The following is a 24866-nucleotide window of genomic DNA, read 5'->3' as shown; positions in this document are numbered from 1 at the left end:
AAGACGCAGGTTACATGATTCTTTACATTGTACTCAATGTAGTTACTGGTAGTAACTTGCTCTGGTATATGTTTAAATCTAGACATACACACATACACACGTGTGTGCATGCATACATGTGCGCATTCACACACAGAGAAATATAGAAATCCTTTCAGATTTTTGGCACAGCTATGACACTGTCTTCCAAATCTAAAGTCACTGTGAGTGTTAAGTGGATTGGTTGGATTGTACAGAATAGAGTAGGGCTTTTTTTAGTTAAGGCTGTAAGAGGTAACAGAGAACTCAGTTGTTGAAACTGATCCCAAATATGATAGCTTTTGACAATGTGTTTTCTCAAAAGAGCAAGAATATTATCATTGTAGAAATACAGGAGTTTTAGATACAGTCTTGAAATGATGTTGGGAACTGTTTGGCTAGATTAACAGTAAGAGACATTTTATTTTACAGAGCTTGGAATGGTTTCACTAACATTGTAAAGGATATAAAAACCAAGGAAACCACCCAAGAACAATATTTTAAATTACAAAATAAAGGCTAAGTATTCCAAAAATTATGTTGGGTAAAGGCAGCATTATTGTTTCCAAGGTCCTTCTCAGATGGCACTGGACTCCTCTTACAGAGCAGCTAAGACTAACAGAAAAAAGAAGGTTTTGTCCTATCACCAAATGTTGTGGCAAGAAATGCATGTACTCTGAGCCTTCTATGAATTTCTCTTTCATAAAACTGTGGTTTACTGCACGCATCCTTCTTCTTGCTCAGGTTGGTACAGGCTAACAAAAGTTCTACCATTTGAAATTGGTAGTTATTTGCAGTTGTATAATCTCAGCTGGCTTCACCTCTATTCACCATGATTGTATCAATTCTTGGGTTGCATTTTCTCTCCTAAAGCTGTGGAAGCACTGCCTCAGTTGTCACAGAAATACGGAGTCAGAAGATAAGTTTGTTTTGGTACAAAATGTTTTGAAACTCATGCAGTCTTTTCAAAATACATATTTTCCAGGAACTTTAAAAAGATCCCTCATATGCATGTATTTTGAAAACTTCTTCTCCAAAATCAACATCTTTTAATTGCACATTCCATAAACGATCTGGAGTACACTTCTGATGTCACAGTTCCTCATTCTCCTTCACTGCTGCGGTCCCACCTTCAATGCACTTCCCACCCTGTTTGTTAAAAGCTGCAAGGCCTTGGGTTCTGTCATAGTCGCTGGGTCTCTCTACTCCTAGAAAACCTCCATTGTTAAACCTTAAATGATTATTGCTGCCTATATCCCAAGTTCATCTCCCATCCTGACTTCTTATCCAGGCCCAGTTTAAATATCTGTTTTCCCAGCACTATCCATCATTACCTAAGTTCAACCTACTAAAATTCACATCACTCCTAGAAGCAGAATCCCCTTTCTTCTGTGTTTAAATGAATGGTAACACACCTTCAGTAATTATGAGCCCTTTAATTCTCGCTCTTCCTCAAGTTTTTAGCAACTTGTTGTCAATTCTCCCTTTAAAATATTGATCACTCTGTCTTGTTTTTATCTGTGCTGCCTCAACTTTGGTTGAACTTTTGTTTTATGACTTAGTAAAATGCTCATTTTTACTTGTTATCTATCAGGTATTTTTTTTAAAGAGTTATTTATTTATTTGAAAGGCAGAGTTACAGAGAGGCAGAAGCAGAGAGAGAGAGAGAGAGGTACCTCATCTGCGGGTTCACTCCCCAGATAGCTGCAAGGGCCGGAGTTGTGCCCATCTGAGGTGAGGAACCAGGAGCTTCCTCCAGGTCTACCACAAGGGTGCAGGGGCCCAAGGACTTGGACCATCTTCTACTGCTTTGCCAGGCCATAGCAGAGAGCTGGATCAGAAGTGGAGCAGCTGGAACTCGAACTGGCACCCACTGAACACATATGGGATGCCAGCTCTGCAGGCAGCAGTTTTGCCCACTACACTACATGCCGGCCCCTATGAGCTATCTTTATACTGCTGAATCTATCCACTAAGTCACTGCAGTCACTGACCCATTTAGTAGGTCATGAAATCAGTTTAGTCAGTCATGAGCAGTATTGAAACAAAAAACAACAACAAAAGCAAACAGAATAGACTTGTATACAATGCTGGAGTTGATCCTATATTTAAATGTCAAGTGTGGTTTTATTAAACTTTCATTTTAGTTGAACACATGTGTGTGCTGAATCATGACAAGCAATGTATTTCTTACTGTGTGTCAACACTCTTACACTGTCAGTTCCATGAGAATTGACTCCCTGTATATTTTAAGAAGGTTCTCAAAAAGGGCCCTGTGCTTTGGCAATCAAATCAAATCAAATCAAATAACACCTTCCTTCTAAACTCTATATTATTTATCTTGTTAATATTTTTCTATATTGTTCCCTTATTAAGAGTTCAAGACTAATCAGATTGACACTTCATATTTTTTCAACATTATATTGTAATTTACTTAGCAGCTGTATTTATTACTTCTTCACTACTGTGAAACTTTCCTTTATGTTGAATTGACTAACTCAATGTTACTGACTGCTATCACTGAATTCATCTTTAAAATATTTTTTCCTTTCAGGCCTAGTGGTTAAGATGCCTGTTAAGACAGCCATGTCCCACCTCAGAGGGCTAGGGTTCAGCACTTGGCTCCTGACTCCAGCTTTGTGACAAAGCAGACCCTACAAGGCAGCAGGTGAGAGTTCAAGGGGTCAGGTTCCTGCCACTCACATGAGAGACTTAGGTGAGTGCTTGACTTCTGACTTCAGCACTAGCCATAGGACCATAGTAGGCATTTGGAGAGTGAATCAGCAAAAGGGAAGCTCTCTCTGTGTCTCTGTGTGTCCTTGTTCTCTCTCTTGTGTGTATATATATATATATATATATATATATACAGTTACACAAACATGAGGTACATGTTATATATATATATGTGTGTGTGTGTATATATATATATATATAATACATACATGCACATACATACAATTCTTTTTCAATTATTCACTCTCTAGTCACTCCAAAATTCTTAAAAAAGCTTCAGGACCTCTTCTGCTATCCTGAGCCACTGTTCATGAATTCCATAGCACTTACTGACACTGTAATTCATTTACTAATGCATTATATATTAAACAATTTGTTTTCTGTATTTCATGGAACTTTTCAGAACTTTGCATTGTTCTTTGCCATCTGGACTGAGTAAACTGCTGGAAAACAGGTGTTAATATCATGTATCTCCTATAGTTTCTTAATATATAACAGGCTTTCAATAAGTAACATAAACCCTTCACTCACACATATTAAAAACAGACCTCCTGGGCCGGCGCCGTGGCTCAACAGGCTAATCCTCCGCCTTGCGGCGCCGGCACACCGGGTTCTAGTCCCGGTCGGGGCACCGATCCTGTCCCGGTTGCCCCTCTTCCAGGCCAGCTCTCTGCTGTGGCCAGGGAGTGCAGTGGAGGATGGCCCAGGTGTTTGGGCTCTGCACCCCAGGGGAGACCAGGATAAGCACCTGGCTCCTGCCATCGGAACAGCGCGGTGCGCCGGCCGCAGCGCGCTACCGCGGCGGCCATTGGAGGGTGAACCAACGGCAAAAGGAAGACCTTTCTCTCTGTCTCTCTCTCACTGTCCACTCTGCCTGTCAAAAATAAAAAAAAAAAAAAAAAAAAAACAGACCTCCTTCAGTGAGACACCTTTTTCTTCTTGGAGTGATCCAGTCAATTTCACCCATATTTGTATGGGCACTTCACATGATGTCCAGTTTTAGATAATCAGTGCCAGATATATGTTTTACTATATATTAAACACATAATGCTAGAGTAGGATTTTGCAGCAGTCTACATTATATAATTTGATATCTCCAATCTGTGATGCCTCCACTTACAGCATGCCTCCTCTGACTGTGTCATGAGACCAAATTAGTAGCAGCCATCAAAACAAGTATCATGACCCAATTACATTTCTTATGTTATCAGTGGCACCATGCTGATTTCACATAACAAAAACAAACATAAAAAGTGCACCACATAGTAAAGATAATTTGTTAGTTCATGCATCCAAGCAAACTGTTATGATAAACTACAGATAAATGAAAGGGAATCAGAAAAAAAACCAAGCATACATAGTCTGTTTTCTGAAAAGGCAATCAAACATTACTCACATGTTCAGTAGTATCATCAAATTCCCACTGAATGAGGTTAATGAGGTTGGGGGAGGGGGGGCAAAATAAAAAAGAAATGAGGAGAAATTTGTAGCCTATAAAGGCAATGTTTTCTTCCTTACATTAAAATACTGAACCACAAAAACAATTTATGTATTATGTACAATAAATTTCCAAAGAACAGAAATATGTTATGCTGCCACCCTCCCTCCCAATTGGGAGGTCAAATTAAATATACTCTATTAGTGTTACCACTAAAAACAGCTAATTTTAAAGAAAACGCTTGGTTCACGGAAGTAATCAATAGTGACTTGTAAAACACTAGATGTTTCTAATCATACCCTACTTCATGACATTCATTTTGACTTCTTTTCTGAGTTACATAATTAATTCTAGTCTACTATTTAGACTAATATCATTCATTATATTGAAATTTTATATCCTCAATAAAGACCTATGAGATGTAATGAAATTTCAATGAATAATCATGAGGATAAATGAGAAGGGCAAGAAAAAAAAAGCAAAATTAGCCATTAATAAAGAAAAGGCAAAGTATATAGAGGAAAACAATAACTACAACAGCAAAAGGTAGAGTTCACATTCAGTGCATTTGGTATTATGTAACACCATTAACCAGAATATTTCACAGTGAAAATTCAGATAAAATTATACTTCTATAAATTTATTTCTATAAAATTTACTTCTATAAAGTAAAAATAGATAAGGACTAGAGAAGGATTCAAGGCATGGTTGTCATACTGCTTTCTTTTTTATAATTACAGAATTATAAATAAAATAAACCAGATACAGTTTATTAATTTTATTGTATGAGAAATTCCTATTTTCTATGCAGTACAAAATAAATATAAAAGGCCATACTGTGAATCTTCTACAATTTCAGAGGTGGCCTTCAAATACAAACCATGCAACTGGATTTGGGTTAGGTAAGGGAGCCATGTAGCCATATGCCTTTAGTAAGAATGTTTCTAAACTACAGCAAACATAAGCACTTTTGTGAGTTGACTTCAGCAGGAACACTGAGAGTAAATGCTTCCCTTAAAAGCACAGGGATGTGGAATGCCTTCGTATTTTAGGGAGGCAAGAAAATAAACCTAGTGGAGCAGTTTTTAGCATGGTTGATAATTTTGTCCAGTTCCACACAAAGAAGGCATTTTCATTTGAAGTAAATTTCAAATTTCCCCAAACTTTTCCCTACCTAGCTACCAATTTTCTGGATTAGCAAAGCACTCCAACATTGATAATATCCCACCACTATGATAAACCATTATCATTCAATACAGCAAAGGTAAGCTAAACCATACATGAGTTATGTATAATTCCCAGTACTTCAGGTATAGACTGGAATTTTCCTTTTTATTTCAAGGTGGAATAGAAAGATGGAATTATTTTTGAATCACCTCTAGCTTATAAAAATGGCAATTTTTCAATGCTCTATTTTAAGAAACTGATTACAAAACCAAGTTGTGACATCAGGGTTGTGAATCTTTGACTTAAGATCAGTAGAACTGGTACTGGCACTGTGGCTAGTAGGTTAAGTCGCCACCTGTAACGGGGGCATCCCATATGGGCACCAGCTGGAGTCCTAGCAGCTGCATGTTTGATTCAGCTCCCTGCTGATGCACCTAGAAAAGTGGTGGGGGATGGTCCAGGTGCTTAGGCTCCTGCACCCACAGGGGAGAACCTGAAGAAGCTCCTGGACTCACCCTAATCCAGTTTTGGCCATTGGTGGCCATTTGGGGTAGTGAACAAGTAGATGGAATCTCTCTGTCTCTTTCTCTCTCTTTCTCTCTCTCTCTCTCCCTCCCTCCCTCCCCCTCTCCCTCTGTCCCCCCCTCTCTGTAACTCTGCTTTGCAAGTAAATAAAAATAAACTTAAAAAAACCAATAGAATTTCTAACATACTCAAGTACTCATTTTTACTAACATACTCAAGTACTCTTTTTTAAAAAAAGAAACTGTAACAACATAGGAGATCCAGATGATTCTCTGAAAAACTCAAAGTTTTTAATTAAATATTTATTTATTTATTTATTTGAAAGTCAGAGTAACATAGAGAGAGAAGGAGAGGCAGAGAGAGGGGGTCTTCCATCTGCTGGTTCACTCTCCAAATGGCTGCTATGGCTGGAGCTATGCCGTTCCAAAGCCAGGAGCCAGGAGCTTCTTCCAGGTCTCCCACACGGGTGCAGGAGCCCAAGGACTTGAGCCATCTTCTACTAATTTCCCAGGCCATAGCAGAGAGCTGCATCAGAAGAGGAGCAGCCAGGACTTGAACCGGCGCCCATGTAGGATGCCAGAACTGCAGGCGGCGGCTTCACCCACTATGCCACAGCACCGGCCCCTCAAAGTGTTATCATAATGATCATTATCTTAATTTCTTGGGCCATAAAACACTTTCACCAAAAGCAAAGCATCAAAAATTTCATAAAAAAATGGAATCAAGTTTATTTGAGGGCATAAAATTTTTAAATCCATGTATAGCTTTTTATGATACACACACGCATGAACTTTTTGACAACCTGTAATATGAAAAATCTGATGAAGAAATACTGAACAAAATACAGCTGAACACTCCTCCCTGAATTAAAATGTCTAGACTTCAATGGAAAAAGTTATATATTTAGAAATTAAGCCGGTGCCGCGGCTCAATAGGCTAATCCTCCGCCTAGTGGCGCCGGCACACCGGGTTCTAGTCCCGGTCGGGGCACCGGATTCTGTCCCGGTTGCCCCTCTTCCAGGCCAGCTCTCTGCTGTGGCCAGGGAGTGCAGTGGAGGATGGCCCAAGTCCTTGGGCCCTGCACCCCATGGGAGACCAGGAGAAGCACCTGGCTCTTGCTATCGGATCAGCGCGGTGCGCCGGCAGCACGCCAGCTGCGGCGGCCATTGGAGGGTGAACCAATGGCAAAGGAAGACCTTTCTCTCTGTCTCTCTCTCTCTCTCAGTGTCCACTATGCCTGTCAAAAAAAAAACAAAAAAACAAAAAAACAAAAAAAAAACAAAAAAGAAAGAAAGAAAAAAGAAATTAAATCAACTCAGTTTCCGATACTTTTGGCAAACAGAGTTCATAAGCCAATGATTGACTAGTTGATTAGGTCAATCAATCTTTTGAAGTGAGAAAGGAAAACTCAATATAATTGTAGGGAGCTGCATATCTGTTATCTTAAAAAAAGAGTTACATGTTTTTAACCAGGCTTTGTTATGTTACAATTCATTTCCTTAGCTTATATCAACTCTGACTAAAAAGGTAAATACACATCAATGTGTTTTTAAAAATGAGAATTGTGTATAAACTTTTTAAAAATATCCGAAAACTAAGAATCAGGCTCATTTAAAGGTACAGACTAAGATAAGCAATATAAACACAACAGCACATCATTTCCCGGTCTTACCTGTGCATCAGCCAGCATGACGTCCTTCAGCATGGGCTGGCCCTTGGGCTCTCCATTTTCCATCCTCACATAGTGCACCTGGTATCCTCTGATCTGGCCATGCTGCTTGTTGGGCACAGGTGAGCGCCAAGAGACTTTAACAGATGTTGAGTTGACAGCCTCTACCTCGACTTTGCGAGGAGGACCACTAGGAACTGGAACAACATCATTGGATAAAAGAAAATTATAGGCACTTGTCCCACCCAGTCAGAGAATTTTCTTTACTTATTTTTTTTTTTTTGAAAAAATGGGTAGACCCACTATGCTTCCTTTGAAGAATACAAACATTTTCAACCAATGAAAATGCTGAACCAATCTGCTCTACATTCAAGAAAAGATCAAAAAACATGATCGATGCAAAAAAAAAAAATGGAAGAAAAAAAGAGTATCAGAGAAATAGAAAAACATGTAAAAAATGTACAAAAGCCAAGGAAGATGCTTTGAGGTTCAAAGCATTAAAGCACAAAGAAGTAAAGCATTGAAATAATAACAAAAACTGATTGTTGATTGTTATGTGTTTTTTAAAGGTTTCTTTTTAAATAGCAGAATAAAAAGATCCTTGATTATATGGATTATCTTCTCTTTTTTCCTCATATCAAAGGTATTCCATACAACAGATGCCAAAAATTGAACGCTGAGCATCAGTGTCTCTGAAATATGCAAGACAAAAAGGCAACAAGAAGATAAGAAGGCAGTTTTGAAAAGTTAACTTCAAAAATATATAAGAAGTGATTACAAAAAGCCAAGAAAAACACAGAAGACTTTAGATGGAGGTACAAACAAGGGCTGGATTGCAAACTGTTCTTTTAAATGAAGCAAAATATCGCATTGAGATGTGAAAAAAAATGCCTGGGCTGTAACAAAGACAGGTCTTTGGCAAAAAATACTGAAGTGATAGCAATGCTGGGTAAAAAGATGAGCAGAGAAAAATTGGTTACTCTTAGCCTATCAAAGGACAGCAGACCAAGATTGTGTCAGAAGGATGCAAACTGACGTAGCGGAGGCAACATACCATCTTCATCGGTTCGAATCAACACGGACAAGCTCTCGGGACCAGGGCCGACATCTGTGTGGGCCGTCACAGTGATCCGGTATTCAGTCCATTTTTCCAGCTGTTCCAAAAGGTATTTGGTAGTGTCCGAAGGAATTCCCAAAATCTCGCGAGGTTTGTCGTCTTCCCCATCCACTGCGGTATACTTGATGGAGTATTCCGTGATAATGCCATTCTGTTTTTCCACTGGTGGAGGTTGCCAACTTACCAAAATACTAGTGGAACTTGGGCTGGTGCAACTAATGTCTTGAGGAGGAGCTGACGGCTCTTATTTTGGTAGTGAGTTAAAGGAGGATTTGAGTGAAAGGACAGGAGTGGTTGGAAAAAAAATGATAAAACAAAAGAAAAGGCAAAATAAATAAACGAACAATAAGGACAACTAAATGAAAATAAGGTTTTGAAACAAATTTTTAAAGACAAAATTTATGTACCTTGGCTTAGTAATATGAATTAACCAAAAAAATGAACAAATGACCAAAAAATGTTAAATAATGGGTGGGGGGAACATGTGAAAATGAAACCTTGAGATAACAGAGCCTCAAATAAAATTACCTACCTGCAATTTAAATTCTTCTCCTAAACCAATCCCTCAGTATTCCCCATCACATCTAGCCTGACTATGCAGCTTCCAAGAAGTTGCAAATAGTTGTGCTTTTTAACTTGGCAGCCTTACAACGCTTCACAGATGTCATTCCAACCCTTCGCTTCTACATTCTACAATGAGGACAACTCATATACAGTATTCATGTGTGAACTTTTTTAAGAATGAAAAGTTACAACTGTTAGATGCCTTGCCACCAGATCAAAATGAAAAAAGGAAAAAAGAAAAACCCAACAAACACAAAAGGTTTTAGTCTAGCTGAAAAAATTGAGTCTGCCTAAGCAATTTTAATGAAAAGTGTTAACCTAACATTGATCCCAGCCCATACACAGTGAGCATGCAGAATCAATAAAGGATGAAAATGCATAGTCCAAGATTTACCTACCCGAGGGTAATGTCAGGCTTGTTGATTCTGACTGTAACTTGTACTTACCCTATGTCAGCTTTCAGCTTTTTATTATAACTCTTCTTGAGACACCATTGCTAGTGAAGAATTAGGTCCCACCAGCAAATTTTAGTAAAATTAATAATGATCATCTATCTCTTACAAAATGTCAATAACACAGCCATTAAAAATAACTGTTTAGAAGGAAAACCCAAGAACCATCTGGAAAAGATATTACTTATGTGCAAAATTTCATTCATTTTGTACATAATTAGACAAAGTAGGGTTTACATAAGCATTAAATGATAAACTTTCTTATTGCCCATTCTAAAATAAACTGGTTACCTTCTGAGCAATTATTTCCCATCAAATTAACCAAATGTGATTATTTAGAAAAAAACAACAAAAGCAATGCAGCTATAATCATAAATTGTTTATACAGATAATTATATGTTCATAAAAAAGAACAATTGGGATAAGCTACAAATACACACACACACACACAATTAAGATAATGTATATGGTAGAATGAATGAAGCCATTCTAATTTTTCTATTTGAGTCTGTAGTTTGGGGGTTTCCTTAGACTTAGGGACTCTTAATTTTATGGAGTGCCACTTGTTTAGAGCATACTAATCTTTCTTAATTTACAAGCCTAGGGTTCACCACTGGGTTCACCATTCATTCATTCAAAATGAAAAGCTGACAAAATATTCTCTTAGGATAGCATTGTAAATTCAGAATAAGGTTTGCAATAATCACTAGAGTATTTTTTTTATTGATTCTGACTAGAGTTTCTTACATCTCAAATTATAAAAATATTTTATATACATTATAAATATGCCTAATAAATTGAATTGTTCATGTAACAGCAAGGACCCATTTGCCATTCTTTTGAAAACTCTGATTTAGTGTTCATTAGACTGCTACTTTCAGATCTCCTATTCTCTAAGAATACATGCAACACCATTTGAAACTTTCATTTTAACAAAATCAAGTATAGAAAAGCTTTTGATGTGGTTGTAGATATTCTATTTCGTATGTATGTATTTATGTAAAAAAGTGAAATTTGCAAACTATATAAAATATAGAAATAATTAAATGCGGTATTTTGAGAAATTATCTTCTACACTACTATTTATTAGCCTACACTGATTTCAAAGCAGACATATAGCCTACACTGAATTCAAAGCAGACATTCAAACATGTATTACTTTACATGTTTCAGTTTTTAAATGAAAGAAAATTTTATGGTAAAAGTTATAATCTGGATTAACAGAATTCTAATACTTTTCATATGAAAAATTAACTTTTGATTTAGGAGGTATAATATGAATTTTATCATCAAAAACCCTAAAGGATTTCAAGTTTCTATATTAAATGAAATGAGAGAAGTGCTTATGTGAAACAAATTCATATTTTAAAAGTACATTCATATTTGCTAATAATTAAACTATGGGGTTAATGTAGCAGCCTCTCAAAAGTCACTAAGTTCAAATTATATATTTCTATTTTGTACATCACAATGCCAAAAAGCACAGAGAATCTATTACACAAAAAAAAGCTAAGAAACTGACTCAAGAAAACTCTTCAATTCAATGTAAACTACTGTTTGTAGACTAATTATAGATACTTCTAATAAAGAACAATTAATAGTATAAAAGGCCACCAAGCTTCCCATCAAAAACAATCTCTATGTAACACTTTATGCCAAAAAAAAAAAAAAAGCTGCCTTGGGCATAATGAACCCCACTGTGATGAACAGAACTATGCTTAAGGGTAACAGTTCAAAATCAAGTATTAAACCTGAGGAAACATAACACAATTTAGGATTGTGTATGTGCTGGTGACTATTCCATTATTCCCACATTTTTCCAAATACAGTTTTTCTGTGAATGTTCCAAATTTCCACATGTACTGCTTACAGAGTTAATAAGAAACCAGACATAAAAGGTGGGCTTCTCTCTGGGAAAAAAACATGTGTGATAGCGACTTGTTTGTTAGCAAACTTAAAACTCATGCATTTACAAAAAAGATAAAATTTTTATTTTTTGCTGTCTCTTTACTTAGCTAAGCCCTCCTCTGATTATTTCTAGTTCTTATACTGAATTTTGCTTTATAGTCTTATAATTCACCAAATGGGGCACGATCTAACCCTCTTCACTTATTTTTCATCCATGAATGTCTATTAACTTCTCTGAAAGTTTTTCAATTGAGACTCCATTTGGGCTCTGATATTCAAACTAAGTTTGAAACCAATATAGATCATGGTTGTACTCTAATTCTGAATTTGGATTCTAGTAAACATAGAAACTTCTGACTATTATATGAGCAGGCTTGTTTGTGGCAGGGATAAAAACCAGCTACATCCCCTAGTTAAAAAAAAAAAAAATCAGAAAGTCAGCAAGCAAAGAGAGACACCTACTTGACTGCATGGTCCTAGCTGATATCTCAGCTGTAGAAGCACCCAGGCCTTGAGGGGAGCGAGCAGACAGACGGAAGTAGTACAAGCTGTTTGGTTTCAGACCTTGCAGCCTATAAGATGTTCCTGGCTCAATGGTAATTCGTTGCTGTGAGTAATAAGAGAAGGTGGTCATCTTCATTAGAATTCATGCAAGCATTTATTTTAATCACACTGTCTGGAACATTAGATTTGTGTCATTAGGATTATAATGTCATCAAAATACTACAAAAAAGAATCCACAGTGAGTATTAAGGACTCTGCTAAGGGAATTATATAATGAAATTATCAGAGTTTAAAAGGCAATTTTCCACAAGAGATAAGGTAACTGGGATAAGGGAAGCTATAGAGCTTTCCAGTTTTGACACAGTTATCCAAATGCTTCAGATAAGAGGGAGACAGAGAGGCCACAGCACCCAGGCATGTGTTCCATTCTAAACATGGGAATTTTGCTGTGACATAGGTCACAGCAGGAACTGACTCCTGTCCCTGATAGTGGAATATGCCCAAATACGCAATATCAGTTAGGGAGATGTGTAGTTCATCTACCATGACCATTTGAAATCTATATAGGGAGGCCGGCGCCATGGCTTAACAGGCTAATCCTCCACCTTGCAGCACCGGCACACCGGGTTCTAGTCCCGGTCGGGGCGCTGGATTCTGTCCCAGTTGCCCCTCTTCCAGGCCAGCTCTCTGCTATTGCCCGGGAGTGCAGTGGAAGAAGGCCCAAGTCCTTGGGCCCTGCACCCGCATGGGAGACCAGGAGAAGCACCTGGCTCCTGGCTTTGGATCAGCACAATGCGCTGGCCGCAGTGGCCATTGGAGGGTGAACCAACGGTAAAGGACGACCTTTCTGTCTCTCTCTCTCACTATCCACTCTGCCTGTCCAAAAAAAAAAAAATAAAAAATAAAAAAATCTATATAGGGAGCAAAGAAAATATGACCAGAAGTATCAACAATAACTACAGGTATAGTGTGTACAGGAAATTGTTATGACAGCTAATTTCAGATGGAATAAAATCCTAATGGGACCACTGATGAAGGCTGGGTAATTTATAGAAAGCGTATCATTAGTAAAGGTTGATTTACAACTATTTGAAAACTTTCTGTGTTTCTTTGTGAAATAGAATCCACAGCTACAAAAAAAACACTCTATCTTCTAACACTGCAAAGACCTTTCAAATTAGATTTCTTTAATTGAATGCTGTGACTCTTACTTTGCAAAGCTATAATGTGCCTTTTTATTTTTACCAAAATATAGCGTTCTGATGGTAATCAGTCTTGAATCAAATGTTAGCCTGTAGTAGACATTAAAATATAAGGAAATATGTAATTAACAATGGTATAAATAATCTTAAGAATTTTTAACATGAATAGTATTTACTATTCACACAAAAAAATCAGTCAAGGGGAACTCAAATATAAAACTACAGAAAACATCCCTACAGTGCTTTGCCTTGCAAATACAAAAGCTTTCAGAAATTGTAGATACACCAAATAAGAAAAACAAAAGAGGCTCCCTATATAAACAGTGTAAAGCACAGTAGGTGTGCCAACCTTTGAGCATCCATACTCATCTCGAAGGACTGCCATCCTTTTTTCCTCTTGGCATTTATTTCTTTTAGTTTGGTGGTTGTGGCGATTTACAATAATTTAAAGTCAACTTATGTCTTAGGAAAAACACCAAAAGCTCAAGCCGTAGCATGAAAACTATTAAGTCACAGCTGCTTTTCAATTATGTAGTTTCTAAGTGCTAAATATACATTGGTTTTTTTATTTAAATCTAAAAACATTCCATTTAAAACTTGATCTTCAGTGATTCTGCTCAATTTAAACAGATGTTATAAAACAATAGTTTATAAGAACATATTAATTTTTAGAGCATGCAGAACAATGTAACATAAGTTAATTGATAGTTGTTCATTTAATGTGGGATATAACTTATTAGAACTTAAGGACTGCTGAGCATTGTAAAGATCGTTTTTAGATAACGAATGCCGAAATGTACGATAAAATGACTTCTGTGGATTGAATTTTCAAATAGTTTCTTGTTCTAATATTCTTTATTGGATTTCACAATAATAAAGGAAACCTATTCACTACTATTAGATGTTTCCATTCTGAAAATATTTGATGATACTTAATACCAATTCCTACAATCTATTCAAAATGTACACAAGAGACAGTGGAAACTAACAGGAACACAGGCTCTGGGGTCTGCCAACCTAGTTTCAAGTAACAGCTGTCCCAGTAAGTACTATGAAATCTTGGGCAAATTATTTAGCCTTTTTAGTGCATCCATTTTATATGTAAAATGGATTAAAAAGAGAGACTAAATTATATTACTCTTGTAAGAGTAAATGTATGGGAAGCCCTTACAATGCCTCTTGGTATTCACTGTACTGATTTTTCTTTCTGTTGTCAGCAACTGTCAGTAATTTTCATGCCTTGTAAAATCTACAGTTACTTTACTTTCATGGGATACTCAACCTTATATATATATAGTCACAATCCTATCAAATTATTTTTAGCATGTAAATAAACATTTGCTACAGGGCATCTTTCTCTGAAACCAATCTGGACTAACTCATCTAGCCAAAGACCTTTATCAGCATATAAAGCCGATTTAATCATGTGCTTTGTCAGTGACTTAAATGTATCAATGAAGAAAAGTGACAAAAGAGGTCTCCTGGGGTATCTGTTCTTCTACAGCCTAACACTTCAAAAACATAAAGCTTGGAAATCTGAACAGAAAGAAGGGGAACAATCTAAAAAACAGAACTGTTTCTGTTGCTCCAATAGGAGAAATAATTGTTTTTCTCCAACGGTTTCCGATTTGGAGAAAGTCTGGGCTTTTTGGTTCTAATTCCTTTTGTTATGAATTAATCTTTTCTACCAAGGTGCTCTATAGGATATCTGACAAAGAACTTGGGTAAGCACACAAGAGCAAAGTAGCATCTCAGTGCACTGAATGATTATGAAGGTGAGAAATACAGTCTTACCTCCTCTCCATGCTCCCCATCTTTGTACACCAGTTCATAGTTGGCGATGGTGTCTGAACGAGGAGGTGTCCACGACAGCAAAATACTTGTTTCAGACTCAGGTTCTGCTTTGAAGTTTAATGGCTGCCCTGGTACTAAAAACCGGGAGGCAAAGAATTGAACTCATCATCACATGGATAAGCCACAAATACATGTTGACATGTACTAGTTTAATGAAAAAAATCAGTAAAGAACCAAGTCCCTTACCTTGCCCATTTCTCCTCCTCCAAGGGGCAAGAACAATGTCAGAAATACTGTCCCTGTCCTTGAATAGCCTATATAAGTATATAAGATATACTAGAAATACGCACAGAAACCACCAGTGCCCAAACTCAATTTTAAGGATAATAAAATTAATTACTTCCTAACACTGTTGTTAGTAGTAAATGTGATGACCTATAGGCACTTGGAATACTGCCTAAACTCTAACAAGTGCTAAATACATAAAACTGCCATTATTTACAACTGAGTAAAAACTTACTCTCTAGCACTAGATGTAATATTCAAAATTATTTATAAAATCCCTTCTAGATTCAATTAAGGAGATACACAGGCAAAGCCAATCATCCACCTTTCTTTTCTTACAAACCCTCATTTTGTAAAGGAGATGAAACAATTGGAAAAAAAATCTCTGCTACCTCCAAATAATTATTTCTAACGCCTAAGTTACTTTAAATTACTTAAAGCACTAGATATATTGTCCCTAGTAGCACAGAGCTAAACTACGATACAAATAAACAAGCTTATAGAATACTCTTATTATCACAAACAGGGTAACTTAACAACAGTCATCTGTACATCTCATGTTAATCAGATAAGCCATGAAACAGACAAGTTCAAAGAGCTATCAAATGTAAAGAATAGAAAGTCTCTGTAGTTTAAAACACCTTATTCAGATGTTGTACCTGAGTAAGTTTTACTAATCCAAACGTCCTGGTCCATAATTAACTCTAGTAGCTCTCCTCCTTCCATTCACACAAGGCTGATGTGTGTGCAAGTGCCACTAGCACATCTGATCTTACACTGTTTTAGGCTGATGTCTAGTATGATCGGCTGTGTCCATGCCTCGCTGGTGTTAAACATTTGATCATTACCCTTGATAGTATGGCACATCCATATTTGCAAATGCCACATGAATATGCCACATTTATGTAATAAAACAGTAGCAACGATAATAATTCACACTGAAGGACAGAAGAACATACAAAGGGTGCTTTTGGAAACTTGTGCGTAAGCAGTCTAAAACGCATACAAAAAATGTAATTTGCAGCTGATTTAAAATAATGATTGAGGGGTCTACACTGTGGTGTGTGTGGTAAAGCTGTTGCCTGCAATGCTGGCATCCCATATGGGTGCCGGTTCAGGTCCTGGCTGTTCCTCTTCTGGTCCAGCCCTCTGCTATGACCTGGGAAAGCAGTAGAAGATGGGCCCCAGCACCCACATGGGAGACCTGTAGGAAGCTCCTGGCTCCTGGCTTCGGTTAGACCAAGCTCTGAATGTTGTGGTCATTTGGGGAGTGAACCTGTGGATAGAAGACCTCTCTCTCTCTGCCTCTGCCTCTCTGTAACTCTGCCTTTCAAATAAATAAAAATAATGATGGAAGCATTACTTTCACAGGAAAAGAGGACTTTGAACATAAAATGGTTTTCTTTTGAACATAAAATGGTTTTCTTTTACAGTCATTATTCTGTAGCATGACTAAAAGAGTAACTTTTGTTTTAAAGAGAGATTAAAAGTCTAAACATAAGAAAGAATTATAAGATCTCTAATGGTCATTTCATTCCTCTGCCTGCTTTGTCACCTTCATGTGTGTGTGTATGTATGTGTATGTGTGTGTATGTGTGTGTGTAGGGGGTGGAGGGCAGGGCAGGAGGAGGGCACTCTCAAGTGTGGACTGATGCGTAAGGCAACAAATAATCAATGCTTCATGTTACTAGGTGCCTTCATCGTCATCATATTCTCTCTCCTCTCCTAACAGACCTTAAGATTCTAATTAATTTAATGCCTCCAGGAATTTTTTTTCTAACAAAATATTTTTTCCTTAGTACCTGTCCAGTGGGTGACCTAACACAATCATTTAAATGGAGAGGCAAAGACAAAAGGATATAAAAGATCAAGGAGCAGAAGGATGAGAAAACAGAGGAGAATAAAAACAAACATCACAAAGCAAATTAAAAATGCATTACTTCTGAAAGGGAAATAAGCACTGGCAGGCACAACCCCGGAACTCAAGAATGATCAGACAGATGAGAAAATTATGACTGGATTCTAAGATTCACATGATGAAAGGGTTTCTTAGCCTAAAAGCACACACAGGCATCTGTATGAAGTCACTTATTTTTCTCTAGTATAATTCATTTCTTTCTTTTCCCCAATTTACACAAGTCTTGGAAAGAAGAGAGTCTGTGTTAACTCCTGACTCAAATCACAATACTGTAAAATACTGTCAAAAGTTAGAAACATTAGGTCAGATATTTAGCATAGAAGTTATGATATCACTTAAGACACCCTCATATCAGATTGGAATGGCTGAGTCCTGAGCTCCAGCCCCTGCTCGGCTTCTGATTTCTGTAATGGGCACACCAGGACGTAACAGGTGTTGGTTCAAGTACTCAGCCCCTTACCATCCAAGTGGGAGACCCAGATAGAGTTCCAGGCTCCTGATTTGAGCCTGGTACAGCCCGAGTCATTGGAGTCATCTGGGGAGTAGCCAATATTTGGAAAATACAATCTCTCTCTTCTCTTCTCTTCTCTCTCTCTCTCTCTCTCTCTCTCTCTCTCTCTCTCCACATACACACACACACACACACACACCCCTTTCAAACAAATAAGACGAATAATTAAAAATGGAATCAGAACCAGAAGCAACATTCAAGGATAACTCTCAGGATAACTACACTTGCTATATAGTTCCTCCTAATGCTATTTATAAATTGACATTGACCGAAGACATCTGAGATACCTAATTATTTCTTAAATGGTTTTCTCTTTGCTTTTAATTTGTCATGGGCAAATTCCTGGTTAGTCTCCATGTTTCATTTTTGTTTAGTGGCACAAGTTTTGTCTGATTTTCTAACTATGTTTCCCTTAATAGCTTCTTCCTTCTATTAATGAATTAAATAAGCAAGTTACAGTCTCAGAGGGCACATGGTCTTTTTCATGCCCAAAGTAAGTGTTGGTTAGACAACTTGATGGCAAGGCTTCTCATTTAATACATAGAAGGTTCTCTCTTTTACTTGTTTCAGTCTCTTTCTGAGGTCCAGTCCCAATGGAAGAGTGCCTTCTCACTCAGAAAAAGGATGACAGGTCATGTTTAGTGCCAAGGGATTGCTGCCTTGCTGAATGAGTCCGGTCTTGACTCAGCTTCTTTTTCAATAAAAGTTCATCATGAGTCTCCAAGATAAAATCTTCATGTTTAAGGGTTGAAAATAATTGAATTAAAAAAAAATCACTGTGTGAGACAAAATAGGTGTATAGTAGAAATTCAGCACATAAACTAGTGTCTTAAATTTTCATTATATTATGCTCTAGGTTTATAAATGTCTTAAAGATGCAACTACTTAGGCTTTCTTGGGAATTGAGGATCTACCCAAAGATATCACTTCCTCCTATTTTGTCATATTTGAAACAACAACCATAAAAGTGAGGATCCCAGGGCAGGTAGAGAGGGGAGACTGAAATGATTGGATACATTTTTAAATTCCCAAACATATTAGTTCTAATGATTATAAAATATGTTTATAGATAGACTTTAAGGGACTCCAGATTTTCATATTTGTTTTCTAGGTCCCATTTGGAGACCAAAGGGAGTACTTTCATGATCTAGCAACTGAATTTTTATGCCAAGCATTGTGGCTATAGAGGCTCTATTTTTACATTCATAGTAAAGTTTTTCTCCATATTTATTTATATAGACAGGTTATATATAAATGTTTACATATACATATTTACAAATATGATGCTCTCACAGTTTTTAAACATCACACTTTCTTATTGGCATTTTAAAAAAATCTTCACTTACTAGGTCTTTGTCTATGTGCTTTTTATTTTATTTGACAACTTTTCTGTGCTGTAAATGTTTCCATCAACAAGCTGAACCTCACTCTTCTGAGAAAATCTGAGATTTGGGGGAACTCATGTAAAAAAAAAGGAAAGTACAAACAACCTTAAGTACAATTATTCTACATTAAAAAAGAATTAAATTTAGAATCAGACATGGAAAGCAAAATATAAGGGAAAGTATAAATTTTTTCATTAAAATTACATGTAAAAGTCCTTTTTAATCAAGTAGAGTTTTGTTCTTCTAGATAACTATTGATGTCTCTAAAAATTCAAAAAAAGGTATCAATTTCCTTAAATAAAAGATTCAGTCCCAAGTATTTGAGCTTTGCTACAATGACATTTAACAACCGAAGATGATTCAGAGGCAGAGGATGAAGAAAGATTAAGACATGAAGGAAGGGCCTTCACAACTGCAATGCTGCTATACCAGAAGAAGAGATAAATATGTGAGTAAGCTTTTGGGATTATTTCTAAACAGATAAAGGCTGACATATATAACACTGCAAAAAAAAGCAGTTTCATCTTGCCATTTTATAAATGTTAAACATTGTTTCAGACATTATAGGTATTTGTGGAATGAACCAGAAGACCAGAAGAAAGAGGATCTTTGTTTCTGTCTCTCTCTCTCTCTCCTTCTATTCCTCTCTCTCTGTTGTAAAGCCTAAGTAGAAAATAATAAACATTAAAATGAATGAATAAACTAATTATTGCAATACATCTAATACTTTAACATGTTACATATCTAAATATGTGTGTATGTAATATATTGATAAATGATATATATTTTTTTTTTTGACAGGCAGAGTGGATAGTGAGAGAGAGAGACAGAGAGGAAGGTTTTCCTTTTTGCCGTTGGTTCACCCTCCAATGGCCACTGTGGATGGTGCATCTCGCTGATCCGAAGCCAGGAGCCAGGTGCTTCTCCTGGTCTCCCATGCAGGTGCAGGGCCCAAGGACTTGGGCCATCCTCCACTGCCTTCCCGGGCCATAGCAGAGAGCCGGCCTGGAAGAGGGGCAACCGGGATAGAGTCCAGCGCCCCAACCAGGACTAGATCCCGGTGTGCCAGCGCCGCAAGGCGGAGGATTAGCCTGTTAAGCCACGGCGCCAGCCTGATACATGATAATATTAACAATCAACACAACACTCAGAATTACAGTTGCAATAAAACCAAACATATTCAAAACAAAGAGTCTGATAAATGCCACAAATAAATCCTTGAAAAAATAAGTTCTTAGACATGTAGACCAATGGAACAGAATAGAAACGCCACAAATCAAACCATGCATCTACAACCAACTGATTTTTAACAAAGAAGCTAAAATGAATCCTTGGAGCAAAGACAATTTCTTCAACAAATGGTGCTTGGAAAACGGGATCTTCATGTAAAGCATGAAACTAGACCCCCATCTTACACCTTATACAAAACTCCACACAAAATGGATTAAAGACCTAAATTTATGACCCAATACCATCAAATTAGTAGAGAACATTGGAGAAACAAAGCCAAAATTGATAAATGGGATTTCATCAAGCTGAGAAACTTCTGCATTGCAAAAGAAACAATCAGCAAAGAAAAGAGGCAATTGACAGAATAGGAGAAAATATTTGCAAACTACACAACTGATAAAGGATTAATGTCCAGAATCTATATAGAGTTCAAGAAACAACAAAACAAACAATCCAGTTAAGAAATGGGCAATGAACTTGAATAGGCATTTTTCAAGAGAGGAAATTCAAATAACCAATAGACACTTGAAAAAATGCTCAAGATCACAGGCCATTAGGGAAATGCAAATCAAAATCATGGCGAAGTTCCACTTCACTCCAGTTAGAATGACTCTCATACAGAAATCAACAAACAACAAATGCTGAAGAGGATGTGGGGAAGAAGGTACCCTAATCCACTGCTGGTTGGAATGTAAACTGATATAGCCATTGCGGAAGACAGTATGGAGATAACTCAAAAATCTGAATACAGACCTACCATACGATCCAGCCATCCCACTCCTGGGAATTTATCCAAACCAAAAGAAATCAGCATCTGAAAATGTTATCTGTACCTCCATATTCACTGCAGCACAATTCACAATAGCTAAGATATGAAATCAACCCAGATGTCCATCAATTGTTATCTGGATAAAGAAATTATGGTATATATACACTATGGAGTACTACTCAGCTGTAAAAAAAAAATTAAATCCTGTCTTCTGCAACAAAAGGGATGCACTTGGAGACCACTGTACTTAGTGAAATAAGCCAGGCCTCAAAAGACAGATACTATATATTTTCCTTGATCCAAGGTAACTAAGAGTACCTAACATGTAATGTATTGGAGTGAAATAGACATCTTGAGATTTGATGATTGTTTATAGCCCTAGTTTCTTCTGTTTGGGAACAGTGTTTTTTCTCTTCATATTCTGTTGAACTCTTCTATTTGGTATAGGGTTAACTTTATAATCATTAAACTGAACATAGATCTTTGTAAAAATTAAGAGTGGGAATGGGACAGGGAGGAGAAGGAAAGGTGGGTGGGAGAAAAGATAGGGAGGGAAGAATTACTAGCTCCCTAAATCTGTATATATGAAATACATGAAACTTGTATAATTTAAATTTTTAAAAAATAGAAAAAATAAGTTCTTAAAGGACAAACATCTGCATAAGTTGTACTTTCAATTGTCAGAAAATATAAATAAGACATTATAGTTTATTAAAATTATATTTACATCCAGTGCTCCTTTGCTCATTGTTAAAACTCTTTGGAGAAGGCAGCTAAATTGGATCCATAATTTTGACAATTGGAAAGCAGTCGTTTTTTATTTTATATTGGCCTGTTGGCATATGCTAAAAGCATGACTGATAAAGTTCTAGGAGCCTAAAGCAGGATGTCTTTATATGTCATAGTTTGTATTTCAACACTTTTGCAATTTCCAGAATCTGCAGTAGTGTTAACTTCTACAAAATATATAAAGTTGTTACTACTCATTAGTATTTATTTGGTAAATGCATACTTCAAAGGCCTATACTGTACTCATATAAATCAGTAGACTTTCTTCAAGAACATGGTAAAAACACAGAATTCGTGGTTATATATGATTTCAAAAGAAAATTTGGGAACAAAAGACATATTAGGATTTAAGATTCAGAATGCCTTCAATTAGCATGAATGTCAACAAACATTCATTGTGATGCATTAGTTTAAAAATATACTTTGTTACATTTCTTCTTCAGAGTTTTAATTGTACTTCTGTAAAATATAGTTAACTTATATTCTTATTTTAATTATCTAAACAAGAAAATGACAATATGTCCCTTTCCTTTCTAAATGTGTTTTCTAATAAGGGAATATTTTTGCAGCATAATATAAATATGAGGGTATTTTTAAAAGGTCATGGAAAACTGAGTTAAAAGATGTCAATGCACACGTCCCCTCATCTTCAACTATAATACTAGTTACATGTGACTTTAATGACAGAAGTTACAGTTATTATGGAAGAATACACAATACATAAAACATATATACATAATACATAAAACATTTGGAAGAAATGCTCTATAATAACTGTAACTACACATATAACTGTAGTCTATGTATATTACTAAAAAAGTCATCTTAACTAAACTTTTCTTATGTTTTTTATGTTTAAAACTATTTAAAAGTTACTGAATGTAGTCAACTGTACCAATATTCACAATCAAGGGGAGATACTCTTTTCATTAACTATAAAATAGAGCATATTTTGACTTTCTGTGTTGCCAGAAATATATAAATTTACATCAAAACCCTATTTATATCAGTCTGTATCAATTTACCAATTTATATCATCTTAAATAATATCTAAAGTGATGACTTTCCTCTTAAACTCACTTGGTTTATAAACACTTTTATTTTAAACAAAAATAGGAATGTGTCAGGGAACAAACACATAAAATGAAATCATTTCAGATTCAGAGACATCAAAACATACATTTTTGTGTATATGTAACTAAGAGATATTTTGATAGGTATTATTGATACATATATTTTCATAGGTCTAGAAGAGGTTAAACTGCATTAAAATTATATCATTAAATTTTAGAAATGATCTCTAATGGAATATTTCATAATGGTTTAAGATTCTGTCCAGCAATGATCCTAAGAATTAGCTACTCAGCAGTAAGAAAAAGGAGCAGCTCAGCATTAATTACATCAGAACTAACTTCATTGTATTTGGCAGGTGTCCACTAAAATCAAATAGCCTTTGTTAATTAAGCCTATAGAACAGATCAAATCATTGTGTGATTTTTGGAGGGTTTTCTTAGCCTATTGATTTTGGCAGGCACAAGTCATCATGTCATTATATATCTTCTCAATCAATGGACATTAAAATTGCAACTACTATGAAAGCTTCTTAGAAATATTTTAAAGATAAAAAGTCAAACAGATTGGGAACAACCATTCAAATTTACGATCCATTTATCTAGCTTTTTAAAGTTCTATTCTTAAAATAAATCATATCTCTGAAAAAAAAGTCCCTGGGTCACATTAATTCAATTTCCCCTCATAATCTTACCATCACTGAGTTCTAGTTCAGAATTACATTATGTTAACTGGTAATACATAAAATCACAACATGGCTTGTTTACTTAAATACCACTTCTATATTTTTCAGTAAACTGTGATTGAAAGCACTGGTATATATCATTAAATATTTTTTTCTAAAATCCAGGCAAATTTATTACTTCTCATATTAATGAAATATATCTACATGTATGTGAATATTTACATATATGCATATATTTTCCTGTATTCACATATAGCCACTTCCCAACATTCAGACTGCTTCATTCCTTGAATCCTGCATAAGAACTACACCATGAAATGAATGAGCACATTTCTATTTGGTTTTATAAACTGTTTACAAAATATTTTATGTTCTATAAAGTGCTTGGTTTTATTATTATAAAAGGAAGGAAAATAAGGAAGATATCTTACAAAAGCCCATATTTTAAAGCACTGCAAACACAATATCCTAGTGGATATTTAACCAAATTATGAACCAAATTATAACTATGGCCTAACAAAATCTGCAGCCAAAGTGTTAACGTCATCACACAAACCAAACATCTAATTTTACTCTCCTTATTGTACCATACTGCCTCTTCCAGAGTTCATATGTACATTCATTTACATTGCTTATAAATATTGGGCATCAGCTATGCCCAAGTTATTGTCTCAGTAAGAGAAATGATCTAAGTGATCCTAGTTCCTCCCTTCAAAAGCTCTAACATTCTGTACTTCACCAGTAAATATTGTAAAATCAACAATTCTTTTGATTCTCGAGGATTCATGTATTCTGGGTGAATTTTAGGAAATACACTCTTAGCCAAAATTTCTCATCATCAGAAAATAAAGATATGAAACACTATAGATTTTTATAGTTTAAATTGAGAGTTGTAAAGCTTAGGGTTAAATTTGGTGATTGAGTATAAAAACCCTTTATAAAAAAGATTACTCTTGGGGCTGGCACTGTGGGTTAATGCCCTGGCCTAAAGCACAGGCATTCCATATGGGCACCAGTTCAGGACACAGCTGCTCCGTTTCCGATCCAGTTCTCTGTTATGGCCTGGGAAAGCAGTGGAAGACTGCCCAAGTCCCTGGGCTCCTGCACCTACTTGGGAGACCGGGAAGAGGCT

General features: G+C 36.2%; 1 protein-coding gene across 1 annotated transcript in view; it reads right to left on the bottom strand.

Moving 5' to 3' along the window:
- Window positions 1-24866, bottom strand: part of PTPRD (protein tyrosine phosphatase receptor type D) — a 428560-nt gene that overhangs the window by 160006 nt on the left and 243688 nt on the right. Inside the window, exons 8-12 of the mRNA XM_062208263.1 lie at window positions 15092-15225; window positions 12054-12198; window positions 8605-8910; window positions 7554-7747; window positions 4148-4174 (exon numbers count right to left, since the gene is read on the bottom strand). Coding sequence (XP_062064247.1) covers window positions 4148-4174; window positions 7554-7747; window positions 8605-8910; window positions 12054-12198; window positions 15092-15225 — 806 coding nt within the window. The remainder of the gene's footprint in view (window positions 1-4147; window positions 4175-7553; window positions 7748-8604; window positions 8911-12053; window positions 12199-15091; window positions 15226-24866) is intronic.

Source organism: Lepus europaeus, chromosome 12 (assembly GCF_033115175.1).
Source record: "Lepus europaeus isolate LE1 chromosome 12, mLepTim1.pri, whole genome shotgun sequence".
Lineage (NCBI taxonomy): Eukaryota > Metazoa > Chordata > Mammalia > Lagomorpha > Leporidae > Lepus > Lepus europaeus.
This window is presented reverse-complemented; position numbering and strand designations above follow the sequence as displayed.